General features: G+C 49.3%; 1 protein-coding gene across 1 annotated transcript; it reads right to left on the reverse strand.

The window, feature by feature from the left end:
• Positions 1–21,166: 21,166 nt before the first annotated feature.
• Positions 21,167–22,351, reverse strand: LOC110284137 (uncharacterized). The gene is made up of 3 exons (XM_021149794.2): positions 22,303–22,351; positions 21,921–21,968; positions 21,167–21,806 (listed from the first exon to the last, which is right to left on the reverse strand). The coding sequence occupies exons 2-3, from the start codon at positions 21,956–21,958 to the stop codon at positions 21,293–21,295; spliced, it is 552 nt and encodes a 183-aa protein (XP_021005453.1). The 5' UTR covers positions 21,959–21,968; positions 22,303–22,351; the 3' UTR covers positions 21,167–21,292.
• Positions 22,352–22,621: the final 270 nt, after the last annotated feature.

The raw sequence follows: 22,621 nt of genomic DNA on the forward strand, positions 1-22,621 counted from the left end.
CTGATTTTGTCATCTTTTCTCTCCTCGTTCCTGGTTGTCATTCATTTTTTTCATTCATCTCGGGCTTGTTCTTTGGGGGCACATGAGTGCAGTACCTGCAGAGGCCAGAAGAGGGCATCAGATCCTCTAGAGCTGGAACTGTGAGCTACCACGTGGGTACTGGAAATCCAAACTCCAGTCCTCTGTGAGAGCAGAATGTGTTCTTAAGCGCTGAGCTACCTCTCTGGCCCCTCTGTGTTTATGTGATGGGGTCTCACGTAGCCTGGGCTGGCTTTAAACTTGCTATGTAAATGAGGCCTATCTTGAATCATCCCACCATAGGGACTATAGACAAGATCCGATCCAGGCGTCCATCACTTCCTTCTGAAACAAGGCTTCAATCGCCACTCCTGCTTTTCTACACTGGTGTTTCCAATGTCTGCTGTCCGTCTTTCATTTCTCAGAATGTCCCCTTTGACAGCATGCCTGTTTGGTTTAGACACAGCATATTTTCTTTGGCAACGTTTAAACATTCACTCTTCTGTTTTGTTCTTGGTTTGGTTTGGTTTTGAAGCAAGGTTTCATGGTGCTCAGACCGGACCTGAACTCCCTATGAAGACAGTTTTGATCTTGACCATCCTGCTGAGGTGACAGTCTGTGTTCCATACCTGAGTCTAATGTGTTAGCCCCTGAGCTGGCTTTGTGTGTGTGTGTGTGTGTGTGTGTGTGTGTGTGTGTGTGTGTGTGTGTTGAGATCTAGATTGTCCTGTCAGAAGATGGCTCCATTTTTTCTCTGTGACAGCTCAGTTTACACACACACACACACACACACACACACACACACGCGCGCATGCACGTACACACATAAGCATGCTTGTGCACACACACAAATGCACACTCACATAAATACACATACTACACAGATGCAGACACACTCACACAAATATATACACAAATACACACATTCGTGCACATGCTTACACACTCATACACACACACACACACACACACACACGGCTTTTTGAGAAATAAGCCAGACTTGGGCTTCTAGGGAGACTAGGAAAGGGGTCTCCTGCCTAGGGTCTGTCCTCGCAGTGCCTCGATTGCTGTCTCTCCGGAGTGCCTGGAGCTCAGGGGGAGCTGCCTCTCAGGGGATTCTTCTGGGAGACTCTCCACAAACTTTCTGAAGGGAGGTAGTGAGAGAAGAGATGGAACGCAGGCTGCTGACCGTCTATTAGTCTCCAGAAGGTGGAATCCAGAAACCCAGCTTGTTTATGAAGCAGCCCGAGGCCTCTCCTCTGACATCAGCCTCCGTGTCTGTGCTGATTTTTTGAAGAACCTGGGGCCTCCGCTTGCTCCCCATGGCCTGCTCAGCCTGCTTTCTTATAGAACCCAGGACCACCAGCCCAGGGTGGTGCCACCCACATCTATTCCTAATTAAGAACATACCCTTTATGCTTGTATACAGTCCTATCTTATAGAAGCATTTTCTCAACTGAGGCTCCCTCCTCTCTGGTAACTATAGCCTGTGCCACATTGACATAGAATTATCCCACACACTATTCTTCCCTTAGTCCATTAACAGGACCCTCTCAAACACGAAGTCCTCAGTACAAGCCACAGCCCTCCTGGTTTCCCTGGACTCCACCTTCCTAATCTCACAGAGAGTGGCATCTCCTGGGGGGACATTGGTTCTTCTTGTCACGTTTTGTTGTTGATTCATTTTGGTTTGCTCTGTTGTGTACATGTATGTGTGTGTGCTTGTGTGTGTTTGTACAAGTACACTTGGAAGTGTGGATGGATATGCATGTGTGCATTCGTGAAGGCCAGAAGACAACCTTGGCTATCATTCCCCAGGTACCATCCAGCTTGGTCTTTAAGATGGGATCTCTTGCTGGCCTGGAGCTTGCTGGCTAGGATAGGCTGGTTGTCCAGAAAGCCCCAGCGTTCCACCCGTCTCCACTGCCCAGGGCTGGAGTAGTAAACGGGTTATAGGGATCAAATTCAGGTGCCATGCTTGCAAGGCCAGCACTTTACCAACTGAGCCATCTTCCTCACCTCAGGCCACCTCGTTGTCCCTCCCTATCTGCCCTATGCACCTAAGGTGACTTCTGTAATCAGACTCCAGCATAAGAGTCAACAATGTCATTACCACCCCCATGCAGTCTAGGTGCTCCTTGTTCATTCTTGTAGACCTTGAAGCTGGCTCTGTCCTCTTGCTGCTCCTTCCTATCATCCTCAAGGACCCTGGGTCTCTGTGCACTCATGCACCATCCTCCCCAACCCCTGGCCTCTCTGTTCCTTAACTCTTTCTTTGGTCATCTTCCTGCCCCACCCACCCCCATTCAGAAGGTCAGAATGAGTGACAGCCCACTTCAAGCCCAGCCCAGCCGCCACCAGCCTCTCTGATTGGATCCTCTTAACTGCATGTTCTTGAACCCCCATGGGGACCCATGACCTCTTTAATCCTGCCACCTCACACATCAGTGCTTTTCCTGAAACTCTGTGATCCAACCTCAGAGACACTCTACAACGCGTATGTAACCTCAATTCCTGGGCCCCTCTCCTCTTTTGTTGAAGTTTCTGGTAACAGTTGGAAACATGGCTCCATAGAAGACAGCTTGCCTGACTTTCATAAAGAGCTGGAATCAGTCCCCAAGAAGGAAGGAAAAAAATGTTAGCACAAGCAAAGACGTTTAATGTCACAAGTTTGTTATGCACATGACAGGAAAAGAAAACAAATAACCCTAACACGGTGAGATTGTATTCCTACTTGCTGAGCAGGGGTAACACTTTGTGGGGATTCTGGGAAAGGTGCTGGTCTTAGAGCAGATGAGAGCCTGTGGAAAGGAACTCCTTGGCAGGCTCTGTACCTCTCGTGACCTCTTCTGAGGCACAGATGATCTCTTTAGTCATGACACTCTGGGGAGAGGAGTGATGCCAGGGGCTGCCCCTGGAGACTGTTAGAGCAGAGGTTCAGAGAACGCCCTCTCCACGCCTCTTCTCCTGGGGCACCCTCTATCTGAAGTCCCAGTTTCCAGCCTGCCTGCATATTTGACAGTGGTGTCTCCTCACCCTCTCTATCACATCAACAACCCAAATAGACCACATCCAGGTACAGGTACACAGTGGCTCAGTGGCTGGGACAGGCCACTTTTCTACAGGCTGGGTGTAGTCCCTGTGCATTCATGCAGCATAAATGTGAGCCCAGGCTGAGGAAGGAGATGTGAGACATGTACGTGTGTGTGTGTGTGTGTCTGTGTGTGTGTGTCTGTGTGTGTTACATATAATTTGGTCACACTTATTTGCTATGTAGCAAGGAGTGCTTTCTTTAGAAATGTCTAATGAATTATTTAAGGACAAAATGTCAGGATATCTGCTGCGGTTTATTTTAAAATACTTCTGCATTTAAAAAAAAATGCAAGAAGTTAAAAATACAGAAGTGAGAGGTGCACCTGGTCCCTAAGCTCAGGAGACAAAGCCCAAGCATCCTGCTCCTCTATGCTAATTAGACAGACGACCTGCCCCAGTGGATATTACAGAGAAGGACCCCATTGAGTCAGCTACAGATCAGAAGAACATACTGCTTCTCCAGCCTCATGCCTCTCTCTCTCTCTCTCTCTCTCTCTCTCTCTCTCTCTCTCTCTCTCTCTCTCTCTCTCTCTCTCTCTCTCCCTCTCCCTCCTTCCTTCCCCTCCCTCTCCCCCTCTCCTTCTCCCTCTCCCCCCTCTCTCCTCCTTTCCCTCTCTCCCCCCACTCATCCCCACTAGTAGCCCTAGATGGCTCAGAGCTCTCTAGATAGACCAGGCTGACTCCTCAAAGTCTGTCTTCCTCTGATTCTCCAGTGCTAGAATTAAAAGGCTGTGCAACCACTGGACATGAGCGGTCCAGCTCCACATCTGCCTCCTGGGTTGGCCTGAGGAACAGCACAGCTGAGGAGCTCCTGGGCTCCCACACAGCTAACGTCTCCCTTCCAAAGCCTACTGATGTAGCCATGGCTCACACTGCCCTGAACTTACCATTGCTCAGCAGACCTCTGAAGTGGTAAACATTCTCCCACAAAACTTCCTAGGGCGATTTCAATCTCTTCTTTTGGCAAATTATGCATGAATATTAATAAGGGAAAGATGGGTCTAATGGTCTAATTCTCTCACCTTTTTTTTTTTTTTTTTTTTTTTTTTTTTGCTTTTTCAGCAAGTAACTGATGCATTGGCAAGGGAGGCTGAGGAAGCTAGTGGTCCAGCCCGGCTTTTTAGGTAAGGCTGCCCCACTGATCCAACTCCATTACTTCCATCCCAGGCCCCCACCCCAGCTCCATCTTTGTTCTTTACTCCTGGTAGAAGCTATGCCTGGTCATAAACATGATCTTGGATATAGTGAGATTTCCACCTCCTGTCTACCTTCTCCTCCCCTTCCTTCCTTTCCAGTCCCATGCCTGTCGGGTATTACAAAGAGTGCTAAGGAGTTTGTCACAGTGTATATATATCTGTCCTCCTGTCAGCCTGTCTGTCCTTCTAGGGCAGATGGACAAAACCAGGGCTCAGGAAAGGGTGGGGAGAAGTTGAGTGGACCACAGTTCCTTTCCACAAAATTGTGTGGGGACTGAGAGAAGAATCTAGGCAAAGAGATGACAGAAAACCTAGATGTTTCCTGAGGCTTCTGAGGAGAGTCAGAACTGAGACACCTCAGGGCCCAAGGGTACTCGACGAAGTTGGAGGGAAAGGCCTCCTAACCTTCCCTCCCCTTTACCTGTTTCTTCAGAGAACATTCCCAGGCTATCCACTTTCTCCAACAAGGCCTTGAGCCTGTTTCAATTCCTCTGCCTCAGATAGGCTCAGGAGCTCTGAGGAGCCAGGCCCAACTCCCAAGGATGGCATCACTTCCTTAACCCCTCACTCAAGGAGAGGGGCTGCCTGGTGGGAGGACCTCTCTCCTATTGCTTCATCTGCCCTGTGTAGGCACTGAGAACAAATGTAGGCTGAAGAGAAAAACAGGCAGGACAGAGGAACACAGAGCAGAAGAGAGGGGCTATGTAGCAAAGACCCAACAGGTTATTCTGCTGTGGGCCGCAGCCCTGCAGCCCCCTAACCTGAGGACTGAGGAGATACAGATGAGCCTAAGGAGAAGAATGAGTTGCTATGGTCAGGGTTCTAGGCATACGGGAAGATGGCATGTCCCCACAACCAGAGAGTAACCAGTCCCAAACACACAGCAGGAGTGCATGCCTCCCGCGGGGACCACAGACTTGTATCTGGCTCCACAGCTCTGTTGAGCTCCAAGGGGTGAGGAAGAGCCTCTTGATTAAACCTAGTCTTCACCAATTCCTCTGCCTAACTATGCAGCTTGTCCTAGAGAGTCCCTGCCTCCAACTCCTTAGATCAGGAGTGTAAGCATACTTAGCCATGCCCGGCTTTTTATGTGGAAGCTAGGGATTGGACTGGGGTTTTCGTGTTTACACAGCAAAACCCTTTACCTGTGTCGTCATCTCTGTCCCCCTGAAAATCAATTCATACATATGTCAAAAGATACCATAGAAGGTATATTTAAGATAAGATTACTTACGATGCTATCCGAAATGCAAAGGGAGCTATGGAGTCAGTAGACAAGAGGCAACAACTGGGTAGAAGAAGTAGATAGAAGCTGCCATCCAAAGAAGTGTATGCAGAAAGTTCACAGGTGAAAGACAAGATCAACTTTAGCAGTAAATGGGAAATGCAAATTAAATACAACAATGAAATGATCATTCTGCAACCATCAAATTAATAACGATTTCAAAGACTGGCTATTCCAAGTGGGCATGGGGGGTGTGAGAAAAATCACAGTCACAGAAGCAGTTGGTGGGAGTAAATCATGTATCCTTATGAAATCACTTTAGCCAGATTTAGCAAACTGCTATCCGTAGTCCACTTCCTGCAGACAACTACACGTCTTTCCTGGGCCCTGGTTTTGTCCATCTGCCCTAGGAAGACAGACAGGCAGACAGGAGGACAGATATATGTACACTGTGACAAATTCCATAGCACTCTTTGTAATCCTTGACAGTCAGGGGACTGGAAAGGAAGGGAGAGGAGGAGAAGGAGCAATGGTGTGTGCAAAAAGAGACAGACATAAAAAGCTGTTTGTTGTAGCCTTGTTTATAGTAATCATGCTGAGAAACCAGTCAAATGGCCACAAATGGAGGAGGAGCCGATAGCTGAGTCCTCCCCTCCATCGGAGGGTGCTCTGCGGGTCTGTGTGCACTCACAGATACAACGTTAAGTCACCAAGGCATATTTGATTTTCAGAAAAACAAAACTGCTAAGTAGCACATAATATATGCCTATTAAAATGAAGAGAAAAGCCAGGCCTGGTGGAGCTGGCCTTTAATCCCAGCATTCAGGAGGCAGAGGCTGGTAGGTCCCTGTGAGTTCTAGGCCATCCTGGTCTATATATGGAATACCAGGACAGCCAGGATTATACAATGATACCTTGACTCCAAAAGAAAAAGATACATGCTGTGTCTGCAGATTCTGTGGCTGTTTGTGAACAGGTAACATTGTATTGGTTGCCTCTCTCATTGCTGTAACAAAATACCCGAGGAAAGTAACTTTTAAAGGAAAGAGGGTTTGTTTTGACTCACATTTAAAGGGTCTGATCCATCATGGTGGGGAAGGCACTACCCCAAGGATGTGAGGCAGCTGTCACCATCACTGTGGGTGGCTGTCAGTCACATCAGTGTGAGGAGGCCGTCAATCACATCACTATGAGATGGTTGTCAATCACATCACCATGGGCAGCTGTCAATCACATCATGGTTGGGATGGGGTGGGGGGAGGTGAATCTGGTTCCGGCTCTTCTCCTTTATTGCAAGCCAGGGCTCCAGGTCATTGGATGACGCCACCCACATTCATGATGAGTCTTTCTTCCTCAGCTAAGCTTTTCTGTAAATGTTCTGCATGTGTGTGTGCAGACTTCTAGATGATTCTAAACCCAGTAAAGTGGACAGTGAAGCTTGATCATCACAAATGTGTCTAAGAATCACTTCAGGAGGCCACCAAGGGTGGAGAGGAGAGAGAGAGAGAGACTGTGTGTGTGTGTGTGTGTGTGTGTGTGTGTGTGTGTGTGTGATGCACACCCATGCACATGTTAAGAAAGGAGTTGCAAGGGGGTCTTTGCAGTTTAGTTCTCATTTTATACATTATGTAAAAGTTTTACAATTCTATACTCTGGCTCTAAAACATCTCTCGAAAGACCATTGCTCAGAATTTTTTTAAAGATTTATTTATTTATTATATGTAAGTACACTGTAGCTGTCCTCAGATACTCCAGAAGAGGGCATCAGATCTTGTTAGGGATGGTTGTGTGCCACCATGTGGTTGCTGGGATTTGAACTCGGGCCCTTCAGAAGAGCAGTCGGCACTCTTAACCACTGAGCTATCTCGCCAGCCTCGAAAGACCATGTATGAAGGCTTTGTGCCATTAGGAAGAATCCTTAAGAGGTGGAAATTGGGCTTTGAGATGGCTCCAATTTGATATTAGCCCAAAACTTAGGATACCCAAGATATATAATACAATCTGCTAAACACATGAAACTCAAGAAGAATGAAGACCAAAGTGGGGTCACTGTACCCCTTCTTAGAATTGGGAACAAAACATCTATGGAAGGAGTTACAGAAACAAAGATTGGAGCTGTGACGAAAGGATGGACCATCTAGAGACTGCCATACCCAGGGATCCATCCCATAATCAGCTTCCAAACGCTGACACCATTGCATACACTAGCAAGATTTTGCTAAAAGGACCCTGATATAGCTGTCTCTTGTGAGACTATGCCGGGGCCTAGCAAACACAGAAGTGGATGCTCACAGTCAGCTAGTGGATGGATCACAGGGCTCCCAATGGAGGAGCTGGAGAAAGTACCCAAGTAGCTAAAGGGACCTGCAACCCTATAGGTGGTACAACATTATGAACTAACCAGTACCCCGGAGCTCTTGACTCTAGCTGCATATGTATCAAAAGATGGCCTAGTCGGCCATCACTGGAAAGATAGGTCCATTGGACACACAAACTTTATATGCCCCAGTACAGGGGAATGCCAGGGCCAAAAAAAAAAAAAAATGGGAATGGGTGGGTAGGGAAATGGGGGAGAGGGGGGAGGGTATGGGGGACTTTTGGGATAGCATTGGAAATGTAATTGAGGAAAATATGTAATAAAATATATTTAAAAAAAAAAAGATGTGAAGCTTGGGAGAAAGGCACTCGACCCTGGCCTTCTGAGGCTTGTCTTCATTACTATTATGGCTGGGTTTGGAGTCACCTAGGTTTATGAGTCTACTGTGAGATGTTTCTAGAGAGGTTTAGCTGAGATGGAAAAATCCATCCACACACACAGAGAGTGTAGTGGTCTCATTCCATAAGCTCAGGTCCAGGAGCCTTCCTTTCCCTCTGCCTCTCCCTCACCCCATCTCTGTCTCTCTGTCTCTCTGTCTCTCTGTCTCTCTGTCTCTGTGTGTGTGTGTGTCTGTGTGTGTGTGTGTGTGTGTGTCTGTGTGTGTGTGTGTCTGTGTGTGTGGTGTGTCTGTGTGTGTGTTTGTCTGTGTGTGTGTGTGTGTGTGTGTGTGCTTCAGCTGTCTCCAGTTAACCAGGCCTCCTCCTCCATATATACTATTGAAAAGACAGGTCCAGATCAACAGGACCAAGTTACCATGGACTGAAATCTCTGAACCAAAATCCAAAGAAACCTCTTCTCTTTTTTAAGTTACTTAGCTGAGATAATTTGCCATTGTGATACAAAGCCAACATAGGTTTACAAATAGAAGAGGCAAGCAAGTCATTGCAGGGGACATCTATTATCCCAGGACATGGCAGGCTGAGGCAGGAGATTGTGGGGAGCCATTCCAGGCTGTAAACAGTCCAGCCAGATGGAAATCTACTCCAGGCAGTAAACAAGCCCATGTTTGGTGGATGGCCCACCCTTAATCCCTGATTGGCTGAGTAAGCCTGCCTGGTGAGGTGATGTGACCTGTGGTGATTGGTGGGGGCGTGGCTGTGGCTGGAGTGGAGAAAAACACTTGTAACCAGAGAGGCTGGGAGATTTTAAGAAATAAGCTGCCTGAGTAAAACCGCTTTAAGAAGAACCGGTGGTTGCGTTTTGCTTGCTGGTCGAGTTGGATGCAACAGGAGATGACAAACTTGAAACCAACCTGAGTTGCATCTTGAGCCATCTCCAGATACCAAAACAGACAAAGAGAAAGGCAGAAATGCTTTTAATGTAGTTTAAACCATGGGAACCTTGAATGTCAGAAGAGGCAGTGGCCGTGCTCCCGGGCAGCACAGAGGAGGGTGTATGCTATCCTGACCAAGGCTCTCATCACAGGCTATTTCCACTCGTCTTTCAAGACGAGTAGCTTCTGTGTGTTGAGCCTTCCTTGGTTCCTTACTATTTTAATCTTGTGTGTTCTGGGCTCAGACTCGAGCTTAACCTAACCCACAGAAGGGCCACTCTAGGTCCCGCCTGTGACTTGTCCCTCACCATACCAACCCAGCAACTATGCCTCGAGTCTCACAGAAGCCTGGGCACCAATGTCTGGAGAGAGGGGGAAGTGAATGCAGCCTGTAAAGAGTATCCTGGGGGAGGGGCAACTGTGGTGGCAGCCTGATCTACACATCAATTTCCAGAACAGCTAGAACTATGTAGTGAACCTCTGTCTCCAAAAAAAAAAAAAAAAAAATCAAAACAAAAGGAAGTAGTAACGTCATCTCTGTGATGGTAAAATATCTGTGTGTCTACACATGGGTGACGAGAACCTGGCACCTCTGAGCACTGTCTTTGGACTTCCTCTGAACTTATAATTATTTAAGGTTTAAAGGAGAGGGCTAGCAAGATGACTCAGTAAGAAATGGTGCTGGCCACCAAACTGACAACCTGAGTTCAATCCCCAGGACCCACCTGGTGGAAGAAAATAACTGAGTCCCACAAATTGTCCCACAAATGTCCACATGCGTGTTGTGGCGTGTGTGTGCACCAATACCCAAATGTTACCACTTTTTTAAAATAGAGTTTATAGGTAGAAGTGGAGGCATCTGGGTTGTTTCTTTGAGACTAATTAGAAAGACAGATGCTATGAACCATTAGTTATGGGTTTTTAGGTGGACACTAGTTCTTCTTTTCTGGAAGAGATGTGAACAACCTTGAGAACCTTCTGTGTTCTCCATTATTAAAACATGGCCCTGCTGTTCTGTATCAGATGGCAGAGTTTTGACTCCTCTGATAGCCCGCGGTTGGGTGAGTCAGGAAATACTTGTTGGGGTAGGACATGGGACACTCCCCTTTAAGCCAGGCATTCTGGAGGCAGAAACAGGCCGATCCTCCAGAAATCCAGGCCAGCTCAGTCTACTCTTCACAGAATTTTTGCATCTCTTTCCTAGGACAACTTTTTGGGGAGCTGGGAATGAGCCTGGCAGTGGTAATGTCATTCGTGCCCACTGGGAGGCAGCAGAGGACGGAGAATGGTTCCCAGCTCTGCGATGACACCAAGCTGGGATCTCTGGACCCTGCAAATAAAGAAAACCTTAAGGAGATCGTTTCGTCTGCTCACCGCCTTCGAGGTTGTAGAAGCGCCCCTGCCCACCCTTTCACCAAACATCTTCTTGAATGAAGTTACCCCGGAAGCCTGAATCTCCTTGAGTTACTCTGATACCAAACACCTGGCACCTGGCGAGAAACCATAAGCCTGTTTCTGCGCCCCCTGCCGCCCTGGCACAACTCTGCATCTGGTGCATCGTTCTTCGTGGCCACTAGGCGGAGGTGTGGGACCACCTGCCAGGAGCATCCAGTCCTCTGAAAGCAGCGGAGCTGGAGCTTACACAGTCTGGATGTCATCTCCTTACGCTGTGAGTGTGTGTGTGTGTGTGTGTGTGTGTGTGTGTGTGTGTGTGTGTGTGTGTGTGTGTGTGTGTGTGTGTGTTGCGAGCACGGCCACGTGCACACGCGCGCGCGCGCACACACACACACACAGCTGTCTACACAGCCCTGAACTGCCCCAGTATAGGGCAGGCAGGAGTTACAGGGTATAAACATCAGACCCCCTCAGAATAGGAGTCCTGGGTTCCTTTCTAGCCAGATTCTGAGCCTGGCCTATTTTGAGACCCTACCTGATGTCCAGTTCCAGACTATTTTTCAAAATGTATTGTGTGAAATGCCGGGTATCTCCCGGCCTAGGTGTTCAATATTCTACACACTGAACCAGGGCAATCTGAAATGTAAGCCTGAAAACCCAAGATAACTTACTTAGTTAAATCCCCTCTGTCTTTGTCGGTCATTTTTAAAGAATATAAATCAGATTCCATCATTCCTCTACCTGAGTCAGCCCAAGACCTCCCAGCAGGGCCTGAAAACCCCCACACCATCATCTGGCCCCACCTGACCTTCAATTGACCTCTGTCTCAACTCCTCGGGCTCCAAGTCAGACACTCCCACGTGCCACACTGCATTTGAGGTCCTCTCTGCCATCTACGATGCAGCCTCCCCACCCCCAGCTCCCAGAAGTCTGCATGGTCATCCCTTATTTCATGGCTCATCCACACCCCCACCCCCACCCCCACCCCCGCATTCTCAGGGCAAAGCTTTATCTCTTTCCCAGCAAGAACTTACCCTAGCTAATCTCTCTTACGGGTTGTTGTTCTTGTGTTGTCTCCCTACCTCAGAGAGAGCACCCCAAGGCTCCAGACTTTATCTTTTCATTGTGAGCCATTTGAAAGACCATCACTAAATGTCTGTTGAATGAATGCAGGACCTAGCAAATGTGGACACCTAAGAAGGATTCCGCTGGTGTCTGACCTTTGTCCATTTAATTCAATATGTATTGTGGTGCACTTGGCTGTGGCTACCGTGTGGAATTTCAGTATTGTGATTTATTGTCAGGAGTGGAGATATCGGCATAGACGGCCAGACCCAGGCACAGAGAAGGGAAAGGTTCCGCCATCCAGCCCTATACAGTCTTTTCCTTTCGCTGGTGGCTAGTGGACGTCATGCGAGCCAGGTCACCACGGAGGTGCTGCCCCAAAGGGGTGACCCATCCACCTACTCATTTTTCTGCGCGTATGTCTCCCAGATGTAGGAGGGTGGGAGTTACATTCACAACCACGTTCCTCTGACTTCCAAAGAGCAAGAGTAGCATGGAAATCTCCTGTCTGCCCCAGCTCCGGAGCAGCCTGGGGTTCCGGAGATCACCCACTGCGATCACCCGCCTGGGCGCCTGGAGGAATGACGCGCTCTGTGACTACCCACAGAGAGCGGAGGTGGAGGGGACATGGAGACACAGTAGCCAACTTACTGGGGGAGATGAAGAGGCTGACTTGCACAGGGTAATGGGGATTTGAGGCAGAGGGATGGCAGAGGGCAGTCGCCTCCCAGAAGATTCATTGAGATCCCCTCAGGGAGCTGCCCGCCCCCCAGCAGAGCTGAGAGCGCACTAGGGCATTTACACACTCCATGGGAGGAGGTTGAGTACAGGAGTTTCACGATTTACACACAGTGTTTGGACAGGAAGATTAAAGTTGGGAAGAGACGGTCCACGTACCAGCACTTGGGGGAGGGGGCAGAGGCGGGCGGATCTCTGTGAGTTGGAGGCTAGCCTGATTTATGTAGTAAGTTCCAGGACACCAGGGGCTACACAGTAAGACCCTGGACAGAAGAGGCTGGGCTGAAGAGAGAGACAGACACAGACACAGACAGAGAGACAGACAGAGAGAGACAGGAAAACAGAGAGAGAGAGAGAGAGAGAGAGAGAGAGAGAGAGTTAAGGATGGGGGCGGGATGTAGAGGATGGAAGAGCCTTAACCCTGCTCTTCTAGCAGAGTCTACACAGAACTTTTGTTCCCTCCCTCCGTCTTTACTCACTCTACACCTCTCTTCTTTCCTCCCTCTTTCCCTTTCTCTCTCTCTCTCTCTCTCTCTCTCTCTCTCTCTCTCTCTCTCCCCCCCCCCACTCTCTCGCGTCTCCAGGGACCGTCTCTCACATTCACTCTCCTTTCCTCTTTGATTTATGCTGCAGAGTGGAACGACCTTCCCTGACCTCATTTTCAAGTCGGTGCGAGCACACCCGGAGCCCGCACCGCACATTCCGGAGAAGGAAGAAGAAGCGCGAGCCACACTCACACACCCACACTCTCAACCATGGTGCACACCCGAGACACGGACTGCGGGACCCTGCCTAGGCCTCGAGTTCACTCCAGCTCTAACGTCATTTTGGACCCTGCAAGGGCTGTGGCCGCTCAAAGAATAGAACCTCATTAGCATCTTGCTTTGAATATCATTTGCATTTTATTCATCTCCTGTCAAAACGCTCAGAACACTTCCTCAGCCCTCAGTTTTTTCCTTCTGCTGGAAAGTCCTAGGCTCCCATCTCAAGCAGATTTCCTGGGGGCCCCATCCTTGCCGTCCTCGCGTGGCCACAGTCCCCACCCAAAGAGCTGATCTCTAGACGTCTCTGCAAGTTCCAGGCTCTGTCCTAAGAATGCTATTCTAAACCCTTACAGCATCCACTGAGCAAAGTACTCCGTGAGAGCCGAGGAGGAAACTGAGTTACAAAGGTGCCTTTGTCCGCCAGGTATTAGAACTAAACAATCAGGAACGATGAACTTAAATCCAAGAAAACAGGACGTTGAAACCAAAAGGCTTCGCCACTTGGCTGCCCGGCCTCCTGCAAGGTCAAAGCCTAAGACAACCACAGCAGAAGGTCTGTTTGCCTTCAAGGAACAAAGTCATCCTCATGCCAGCCACGACCCTTCCCCCAGCCCGGCCGCTGGGAGTGAGGGGTGCGGGGGGGGGGGTGTAGGACCAGAGCCCATTCCCAGCTCCCCCTTGTCGCCAGGCTGGCCCCTTGTCCTGACCCCTTTCCCAAGCGCAGGATCGGCCTGGTCCGGTCGCCTGGCTCACGGGGTCGTCTGTGTGCACTGGCTAGTTAAGAAAAATAAACACCGTTCCAAACTAAAGCCATTTCTTTCAAGCCGAGCTCCGCCGCCTGCCAGAGAAATGCAAACAGCGGGGGTGGGGCGGCCGGAGCTTGCCCCGGCCCCCGCGAGCGAGCTGCGGGTGGGAGGGCTGGGCCGGGTAACCTGAGCCTCCGCGCCGGCTCCCCGCGCGCTGCCCTCCGCCTGCCCCTTCGCCCCTGACCCCGCCGGAGACGCGCCCGCCCTCTGCGTCGCCCCCCCAACCGGGACCGGACCCTGGCCAGCACTGTCAGGCGCCCAGAGTTGCCCTCTTCCCCCAGCGCGTTCAGCACGGGGGAACCCCCATCACTATGGGTCACCCCTGGGCCCCCCCCCCAGCCTTGCTGCCACCTGGCTCCCATCAGCAACACTCTCCTGCTGTGGCCGCACACCAGGTCTAAGTACTAGGGTCATTAAACGCCAAAGAGAGAAAGGGAGGTGACAGGAAGCCTAACAAGGTTGGGGACCGCTTCTAGACGTGCCCCCGCAATGGAGAGGGACACGGAGGGTCAGGGAGGCACGGAAAAAGGCTCGGCCTGGCACAGCCTGGCCACCATGGGTCGGACCAGGGCAAAGTTTTAGCTTATAACCGAGAGTATTCAACCAAGGGTGAACCAGGCTCGCAGCCAGGCTCGCTTTGAGAGTAGTTTATTCAAGATCTTAAAAAAAAAAAAAAAAAAAAAAACAGGGTTCGGGCCACCAGGGGGAGGATGTCCCCAGGCCGCTCCGAACTCCGCTGGGAGGAAGGAATTGTAAGTCACCGTGGACGCGACAGCGCCACCCTCGTTTGTCTTGGTTCTAGAGAGGCCAGCCGCTGCATGTGCGTGAAGACTGCGGGGAAAGAGTTGAGAACCTGGAATCTTAGCATGATCGAGTCACCTACTCCGGGAGATGATCGTGGGCCTAGCGATCTCGCCTGTCTGTCGTAGAGGCACCGTGGGATCCCCCACGCCCTCGCTTCCCTAAGGGCTACCGTTGAAGCTCTGCGGAACCTCAAGGCCTAGAGGATGAGAGAGTCGGCGGTGCGCCCGCATCGTTCGAATTCCTTCTCGGCGAAACGTGGACCAAGCTGATGGCTTGAGAAAAGTTTGGGTGTGAAGCTCCTGCTGGCTTCGGGTCACTTTCACTCCCCCAGAGTCTGTAGCCCGTATCTGACCACCTGTCCTAAGTATTGTCTCCCAGCGGGGGCTTTCTCCTTCCTCAGCTCCTTGTCTAAGTTGAGGGCCAAGTGTTTTCCCGAGATGCTGAGCGCACAGGCGTTCCTGCACGTTTCTGGGCTCGCTCCCTGGTGGTCCCTGCACCTGCCTTAGGTTAAGGGGCGCATCTTGCTGGCTGCCGAGACTCAAGACTCCTCGGCAGTCCTAAACCTTGACTTTTCTGTAGTCTCCTGAGCTGTACAGTGTAACCAGAACTCGTCAGGCAGGCGGGCGCGCACCTTTCCAGCACATATGTGCCCTGAGCTTTAGGGATTCCCGTCCTTGTACTTTGGTTAAGGGAACAGATGTGAGCCCGGGAGACTTCTCTTTACCTAAGCTTCAAATGGGAGTTCTTTTACTGGTGTAATAAAAAGAGGGGTGTGTGTGTGTGTGTGTGTGTGTGTGTGTGTGTGTGTGTATGTGTGTGTGTGTGTACATTGCTTCCAGTGTCCGGGATCTCTACCTTCCTAAGTCGGTTCCCTTCTTCGCCCGACGCCAAGCAGTCCCACCAGAAAGAATCCATTCATTTGGGATCAAAAGCACCACTTTGGACGCGGGCAATAAATCTGTGCCCCTCAAGTCGTGCCGGCTGCTGCTCCTCCTGGACCCTGCCGTGTAGACGCCCTTAAAAAGAGCCCCTGGTGGGATCAGATTTGAGACTCCACCTTAGGGTTCTGGGTCCAACCGCGTTTGACCGGTCAGACCCTCGACGCTTTTCCTCTAAGTCCTGCTTCCCCTTCTGTCACCCAACCCCCTGCCCTGGCGCTCAATCTCTGAGCGAGGACGCGGCTGACAGTTAAATTGCAATGTAGGCCGGGCTGGGGGTTGAGAAGGGACTGCGTGTCTTTAACGGGCCGTGCAGACAAAGCGTCTATCCTCGGAGCAAGAGAAGCCGGGCGCAGCCTAGCACAGACCTGTCAGCGTGTCTCCCGCGCTTGGGAGAGAGTTTGCGAAGTCATAATTATATCTCTTAACCTGTCTTGCTCTCTGTAGAAGAAGGTCCCATTATATTGAAATGAGATTATTAGCCATCAAATACTTTCTTTCTCAGGAGTTTTTTTTTTTTTTAAATTCAAATACCTTAACGACTTGGCAATTGCATTTTCATCAGATTTAGTTGGCTCCCCAGCCCGGTGCGGGAGCCAGAGCAGGAAAGCAGCTGAGTGGGGAGGGACGAGGAGGTCGCAGAGAAGAGCAACCCGTCATACATCCTTTCCTAGATCTAGTCTCCCGGGCGGGGACATCTGGGCTCAGGGAGAGGACAGTGAGCAGAGAGATAAGAGAAACTGCGCAGACAGGGGAATGTCTCCCATCTCACACAATCATTTCTTTGCAAACGGATTGGAATTTTCGGTAGGGGCGGACTTGGAGGGCAGGACACAGATCAGGCAGGGGAAATTTGATGGCTGGCCAGATAGGTGTGGGGTTTAGGGCATCAGGTGAGAGACTAATGCTGGAATGGGGGTTCGCCTGGGCTTGGCTGTTTCCTCTGGAGCCTGGCTCAACACTCCAGCCAGTTAGTTTCCCCGTGGATGGAATTTCAGTGTGCAATAAAGGAGTTTTCCCCCGTTACGCCCAAGGTCTGTCTGGTTTTACCAAAGATTGTGAGCCCCTTGAGGAAAGAAGCCCATCTTGTTTCCAGACCCTGGAACCCCTGTCCCTACTGCCAACAGAGTGTCTCTCCCCTCCTTGGACTGGGGGGCCTGCAGGAGGATGTGAGTTGGAAGGTTTTTTTCCAGACGGTAATTGTAAAGCCCCGGTTTTGTCTTCTGCTGGAGCGAGGGGGAACTAGGCTCGTGTTTTCCTTGGCTGCAACCCAGACTCAAGGAAAAACTTGAGGGGGCAAGACAGCCTCCAGCCTTACTTACCTCCACCTCCACTCCATACCCAGTAAGTGCTTCATGTTCTTCGGGCTGGCATTCCAGACCAGCTCCAAATGGGCGCAGGACCATTTTCTCTATCAACACCAGCCCTCTTCAATAAGGAGAGCTTAGGACCAAATTTGGCTTCTGGGCCAGGTGAAGAGCCCACACTGCCTTTGAGCAGCCTTCCTGGTCTCTGAAGCTCTGGGTCTTTCTTCTTGTGCAGATGAAAGGCTCTAGATGCTTTCCTCAATCTCTGACAGCATTTTCCTGTAATGAAAGTCCAGAGGTCAGGCATGATCATCTGGAAGATTCTAGAGAGAGAATCAATCCTCTCTTCCTGTCTCTTCAGAAGGAGGGGAAGGAAGTGGTCACCAAATGTGGCTTTAAAAGCTTCCAGATACACACGCTCACAGGTGTGTGTGTGTGTGTGTGTGTGTGTGTACATTTGTGCAGTGTCTGAGGAGGCCAGAGAACATTGGATTCCTTGGAACTAGAGGTCCAGGTGGTTGTGAGCTGCCATGTAGGTGCTGGGAGTTGAACCAAGCTCTTTGGGATGAGAAGCCAGCACTAACTATGGCTCTACATACAAGGAGCAACTCCTATAGTGGTAGAGTCTGACCCTCTTCCAGCCTGGACTAACCTGATATGACCTCGCCTGGGAGCTCTACGCTTAATGTTCAGCAGGATAGGGGAGAAGGGACCTGTGGCTGTGGATTTAAATGACCTCAGCAGGGAAAACAGGGTTCTGTAGGAAAGTTTTAAAACATAGCAAAACTTGACAATGTCACTCTGTAAGGCACATTACCCTCATCACTAAGACAAGGTTCAGAGCCACCGTGTTTTCAAAAAGGCGGGATGGCTGCATTCGTTAACCAGTTCCCCTGCCCCAGGTAACTGCTGTAAATAGAAAGGGGGAGAACTGAGGTAAAATAAATGCTGGAGATGCCCCTACACCGCAGGGAAGATGATAAAATGATGGGACCACAAGATGCCTCATTCGATGAAGTTGCTCACTCTTGAGTCTAATGACCATCTCCAGGCCTAGTGGTAAAAAGGAGAAAACCAATTTCCACACACTACAGAAGATAAAACTAAAGAAGATAAAACATGGAACTAAACCTGGAGAAATGACTCCACAGTTAACAACTACTGCTGCTCTTGCAAAGGAACCAGGCTCGGTTCGCAGCACCCACATGGGATGGCTGGCAACTGCCTTTAAGTCCAGTTCCAGGGAATCTGCTGCCCTCTTCTGGCCTTTCCTGGCACCTGCATGAATGTGCTGCACATATATAGAAGCACCTACACACACATGCACATAATAAAATTTAAAACCACTTACAAAGTTTAAAAAAAAATACACAATAGTACCAGATCCTTACTGAGCATTGGCTCTGTGCCCAGTTCTTTTACAAATAGTCTCCCTTTCACAAGAAATTTTAAGATAAAAGAGACTTTTCGTTTGGCCAGAGAGAAGGTTCTGCAGTTAAGACTGCTTGCTGTTCCTCCAGAGAATCTGAGTGTCTGGGTGGCTCACAGCTGCCTGTAACTCCAGTTCCAGAGAAGTCAGTCCTCTTCTACACCTAGTACATGCACATACCTCCCCTCTCCCACATGTACATACATACATGCCACACATACACATACCCCACACATAACACACACACACATAGCCACACACACAGACCCACACACATACTACACAAACAGACCCACACACATACCACACACACAGCCACATATACAGACCCACACACATACTACACACACAGACCCACACACATACTACACACACAGACCCACACACATACCACACACACACATACACATAGCCACATATACAGACCCCACACACATATCCCATTCATACACACACATGCCCACACACATACACATAATTAAAAACAAAACCTTTTAAAAATATTTTAAAATGTAGGTCAGCCACTGTGACATGCCTGCAATCCCAGCACGTGTGTAGTAAGGGCAGAGAGGTTTCAAGCTCAAGGCCAGCCTGGGCTACATAGTGACACCCTGTCTCTGAAACCAAAGATTTCAACTGTGAATCAGGAGGAGGGGCCCAAACACTCAAATGAAAGCAAATGAATTAGAGGAAAACAAGTAAAGGACTGGGTTTTTTAAAGACTTACTTTATATTATGTCTGTGTGCCCTGTGCACTCCTGGTGCCTGGAGAGGCCAGAAGGCATTGGATGCCCTGGACCTGGAGTTCCAGACAGTTGGGAACCACCATGTGGGTGCTGGCAACTGAACCAGCATCCTCTTGCAAAAGTAGAAAGTGTCCTTAACCACCGAGCCATCTCTCCAGTGCCGCCATAAAAGATGAGAAAAAATAAAATAAAAAAGAAAGAAGAAAAATTGTGATCATGGTTACAAATATTTTTGTATACTCTAAAGGTTGCCAAACTAGATACTTTCCGTAAAGAAGAAGTGCAACATGCAAATTTCAGCTTAGTAACAGTTGCTTAGCTTCAAAAGGGTAAACTGTGGTGCTCCAGAGGACGGCTCAGTAGGTAAGAGCACTGGCTGCTTTCCAAAGTAGCAGGGATTGATTCCCAGCACCTACACAGGGGCTCACAACTGTCTACAACTCCAGTTCCAGAGGATCCTCTGTCCTCTTATGAGCTCTGTGTGTACTTTGTACATATGGTGCATAGACATACATGCTGGCTAAACACACACACACACTAAATAATAATAATAATAATAATAATAATAATAATAATAATAATAATAATATAATAATACAAAATTTAAAGGAAAAGTGAACAGCAGCTGGTGCTAGGGTTTCTCCTAGAAACCCATAACCAGTGTTTTGAAAATTCCACACAAACTACAGTGTTCAGGGACTTCAGGGACTGGGGAATGACTCATTGCAAATATGAGAACTTGAGTTCAGATTCCCAGGACCCATGTAAAGCCAGACGTAATCTCGAGAAGCTCAGGAGCCAGCGTGGGGTTCACAGTGGTGAGCAAGAGACCTTGTCTCAATGTGGAAGGTGAAAACTGACACCCAAGCTTGTCCTCTGACCTCAATACACATGAAGTTGAAGCATGGTGGTGCCTGGATAGAGCACAGTTTTACAGCAGCCTCAGAACTCAGCAAGGGCCTGAGAAGAAATCATTGAATGGCTCCAATGGAACTGGCCTTTTGCTATTGTACTGGGAAAAGCAAGCCAGGCTCAAAAGACAAATATGTTGTGTTGTCTCTTATGTGCAGAATATCTCTATGTGTGTCTCTCTCTATATGTGAAGAGTAATCAGGTCACCCTCAGCTACATAACCAGTTCAAGGCCTACCTGGTAAATTAAGTCCTATCTCAAAACAAAGAGGATTAAGAGGGGGAGAAAAGGAAAGAAGAAAGGAAAGAAGAAAAGAGGAAGGGAGGGAAGGAGAAAGGAAGAGAGGGGGAAGGGAGAAGGGGAAATGAACACTTAAAACTTTTACACTGAAATGGTAAAAACACCAAGAAAATTGAAGGGTCCAAGTACATCAATCCGAATTTGTTGTTTTCGTTACCCAAGGCATCGTCTCAGGGAGGGAGGCTTGGTAAAGGGAGTCACACCATGCTAGAGATAGGACTTCTCATATCCTCATATCATGATGTCAATTCTCATGTACATCCACAGGCTCAGCACAGTTCCCAGCAAAATCCCAGTCAGTTTACAAAAAGTGACCTGAAGTGTCCCCATCCATGTCCTGCTGGAAGCTGGGTGCTACAGAAAAATTACCCACTGTGTACCGCGTGGGCAGCCGTGTGAAGAATCAAGGCTGTAGGTCATTCCCAGGATGCTGCTCCATGCCTGTAATCCCAGCAATTAGGAAGGTCGAGCAGAAGGATCAGTAAGTAGCTCATGGCCAGCCTCATATACCAAATGCCAGGTCAGCCTCGGCTACACGAGGCCCCAACTCAAGGTCGCAGGGACTGGAGAGGTGACTCTGTAGTTAGGGGTGTTTACTGCTCTTACAAAGGACTCCTGGTTCAATTCCCAGCAACTCACAATGGTCTTGAACTCCAATCCTAGGGGTCTGGGATCCTCAGGCCTCTACTGGCGCCTTCCCCCATGCAGTACACTTACAATCAGGCACACACATACATTCCCAAATAAAAATAAAAATATATTTTGAAAGATACACTGGGATACAATATTCTGGAAGTCCCAACTAGGTTCACAATGAGGATAAAAATATATTCTCAGTTAAAACTGGACAGTTTTGCATGTTTACAGTGGACACAGAAAAAATAGTAATTAATTGAGCAGGCATGTTCATTTCAGTAAAGGTGGCATAGAAGACTTGTTATCTTCCACCAGTGATGTCACCGGAGATACTGCCCTAGGGATGTGAACCCCTTCAACGTGGATAAAGGTGCTCAGAGCTTGCCCTGGCAAAGGTTTGGGGAGCGGATGAATAAAGCCCTTGGGCCACACGCTCATAGGCACCAGCTGGCGTAGAGGTACCGGATCCCGCCAAGACAACAGCTGGGACCTGCCCTCAGCTTTTTCCTTCGGAGAGTGGTGGGAGAGCTGAGCAGGAAAGACTGTCTCCCTGGAAACCAGTGTCTTCCTCTCTGATGGCAAGTTGGACGGCACCCGAGAGATCAGAAGAGGGACTGGATCCGGCCTGGGGTGGAGGACAGCTTTTGTCCGCAAGCTGCACCCACACAGGCAGACCTTTGAAGCGTGCTCCGTGGAGGGGCAGAGCTCATTCCCAGGTGAGTGGGAGTTCGGGAGGCCCTGGGTCTGGGTCTTCCACCTCAATCCTTTGTAGAGTCGGGCTTTCCTTAAAAACGGATGAACAAAAGAATGAATGAACGAAAGATAGATGGATAGATAGATAGTTGAAAAAAGGCCTGGGAGAAAGAAAAAAGAATTCCCCAAAACGGGACATCCCAACCTGACTTCGAACTCATTCTCCATCTTTCCCAAGGACATGATCTTCTTTCTGCAATGAAAATAGAGGGGCCGATTCTACAACAAGGTTAGATGGCTTGGTTTCCTCTACCTGAGAGAATTTGGAGGCTTGGAGGAGAGAGGGGGTGATTCATAACAGCAGCGGTCCTAATGGGTCTCCAGAGAAGGAAGGATGCTGCAGCAGAGACATCCTATTCCCTCTGGCTGGAGAGTAAAATACCTCCAACATATCTTCCAAACATCTCAAGTGGGAGAGCTGCTCAGCCTCACTCGTGCATACCGTCTTTGATGGGAACTGACATGTGACTGAGGACAAGTCAGGAGAGGTGGCACGAGGGACAGGCTGGACATTTCAAGGACCCTACCTCTAGCACTAGCTTTCTGAGTCATTGAAAGTCCAAGTGGGAAAGGTTGTGAAGGACCCCTCTCCCTGCTGTGATGTCACAGGTGATGTCACAGATGGGTGTGTTCATAGGACCCCTGTGTTACATCTCTGGGTTCCCTAACTTCTTTCTGGAGTCCACAAGGTCCTGTTTCTCCTGGTAGTCCAATAACAGCATTTGGCCAGGAGGCACAGACTGTAGCTTGACACTGGTTGTAGTCATTGCACAGGGCTGATGTAACCCCAGAATCACCACAACAGATGGCTTTCACCCTAAATAATCTGTTCCTCTCACAGCTCAG

This window comes from Mus caroli, unplaced genomic scaffold, assembly GCF_978045245.1.
Source record: "Mus caroli unplaced genomic scaffold, Mus_caroli_1 scaffold_18, whole genome shotgun sequence".
Lineage (NCBI taxonomy): Eukaryota > Metazoa > Chordata > Mammalia > Rodentia > Muridae > Mus > Mus caroli.

What these genes read in the sequence shown, in the direction of transcription:
- LOC110284137 (XM_021149794.2), bottom strand. Translation starts at nt 21,958, where the DNA reads ATGTCCTTGGGAAAGATGGAGAATGAGTTCGAAGTCAG. An exon ending in GAGAATGAGTTCGAAGTCAG is followed by an intron (nt 21,807 to 21,920) that starts GTTGGGATGTCC and finishes TCCGTTTTTAAG; the next exon opens with GAAAGCCCGACTCTACAAAG.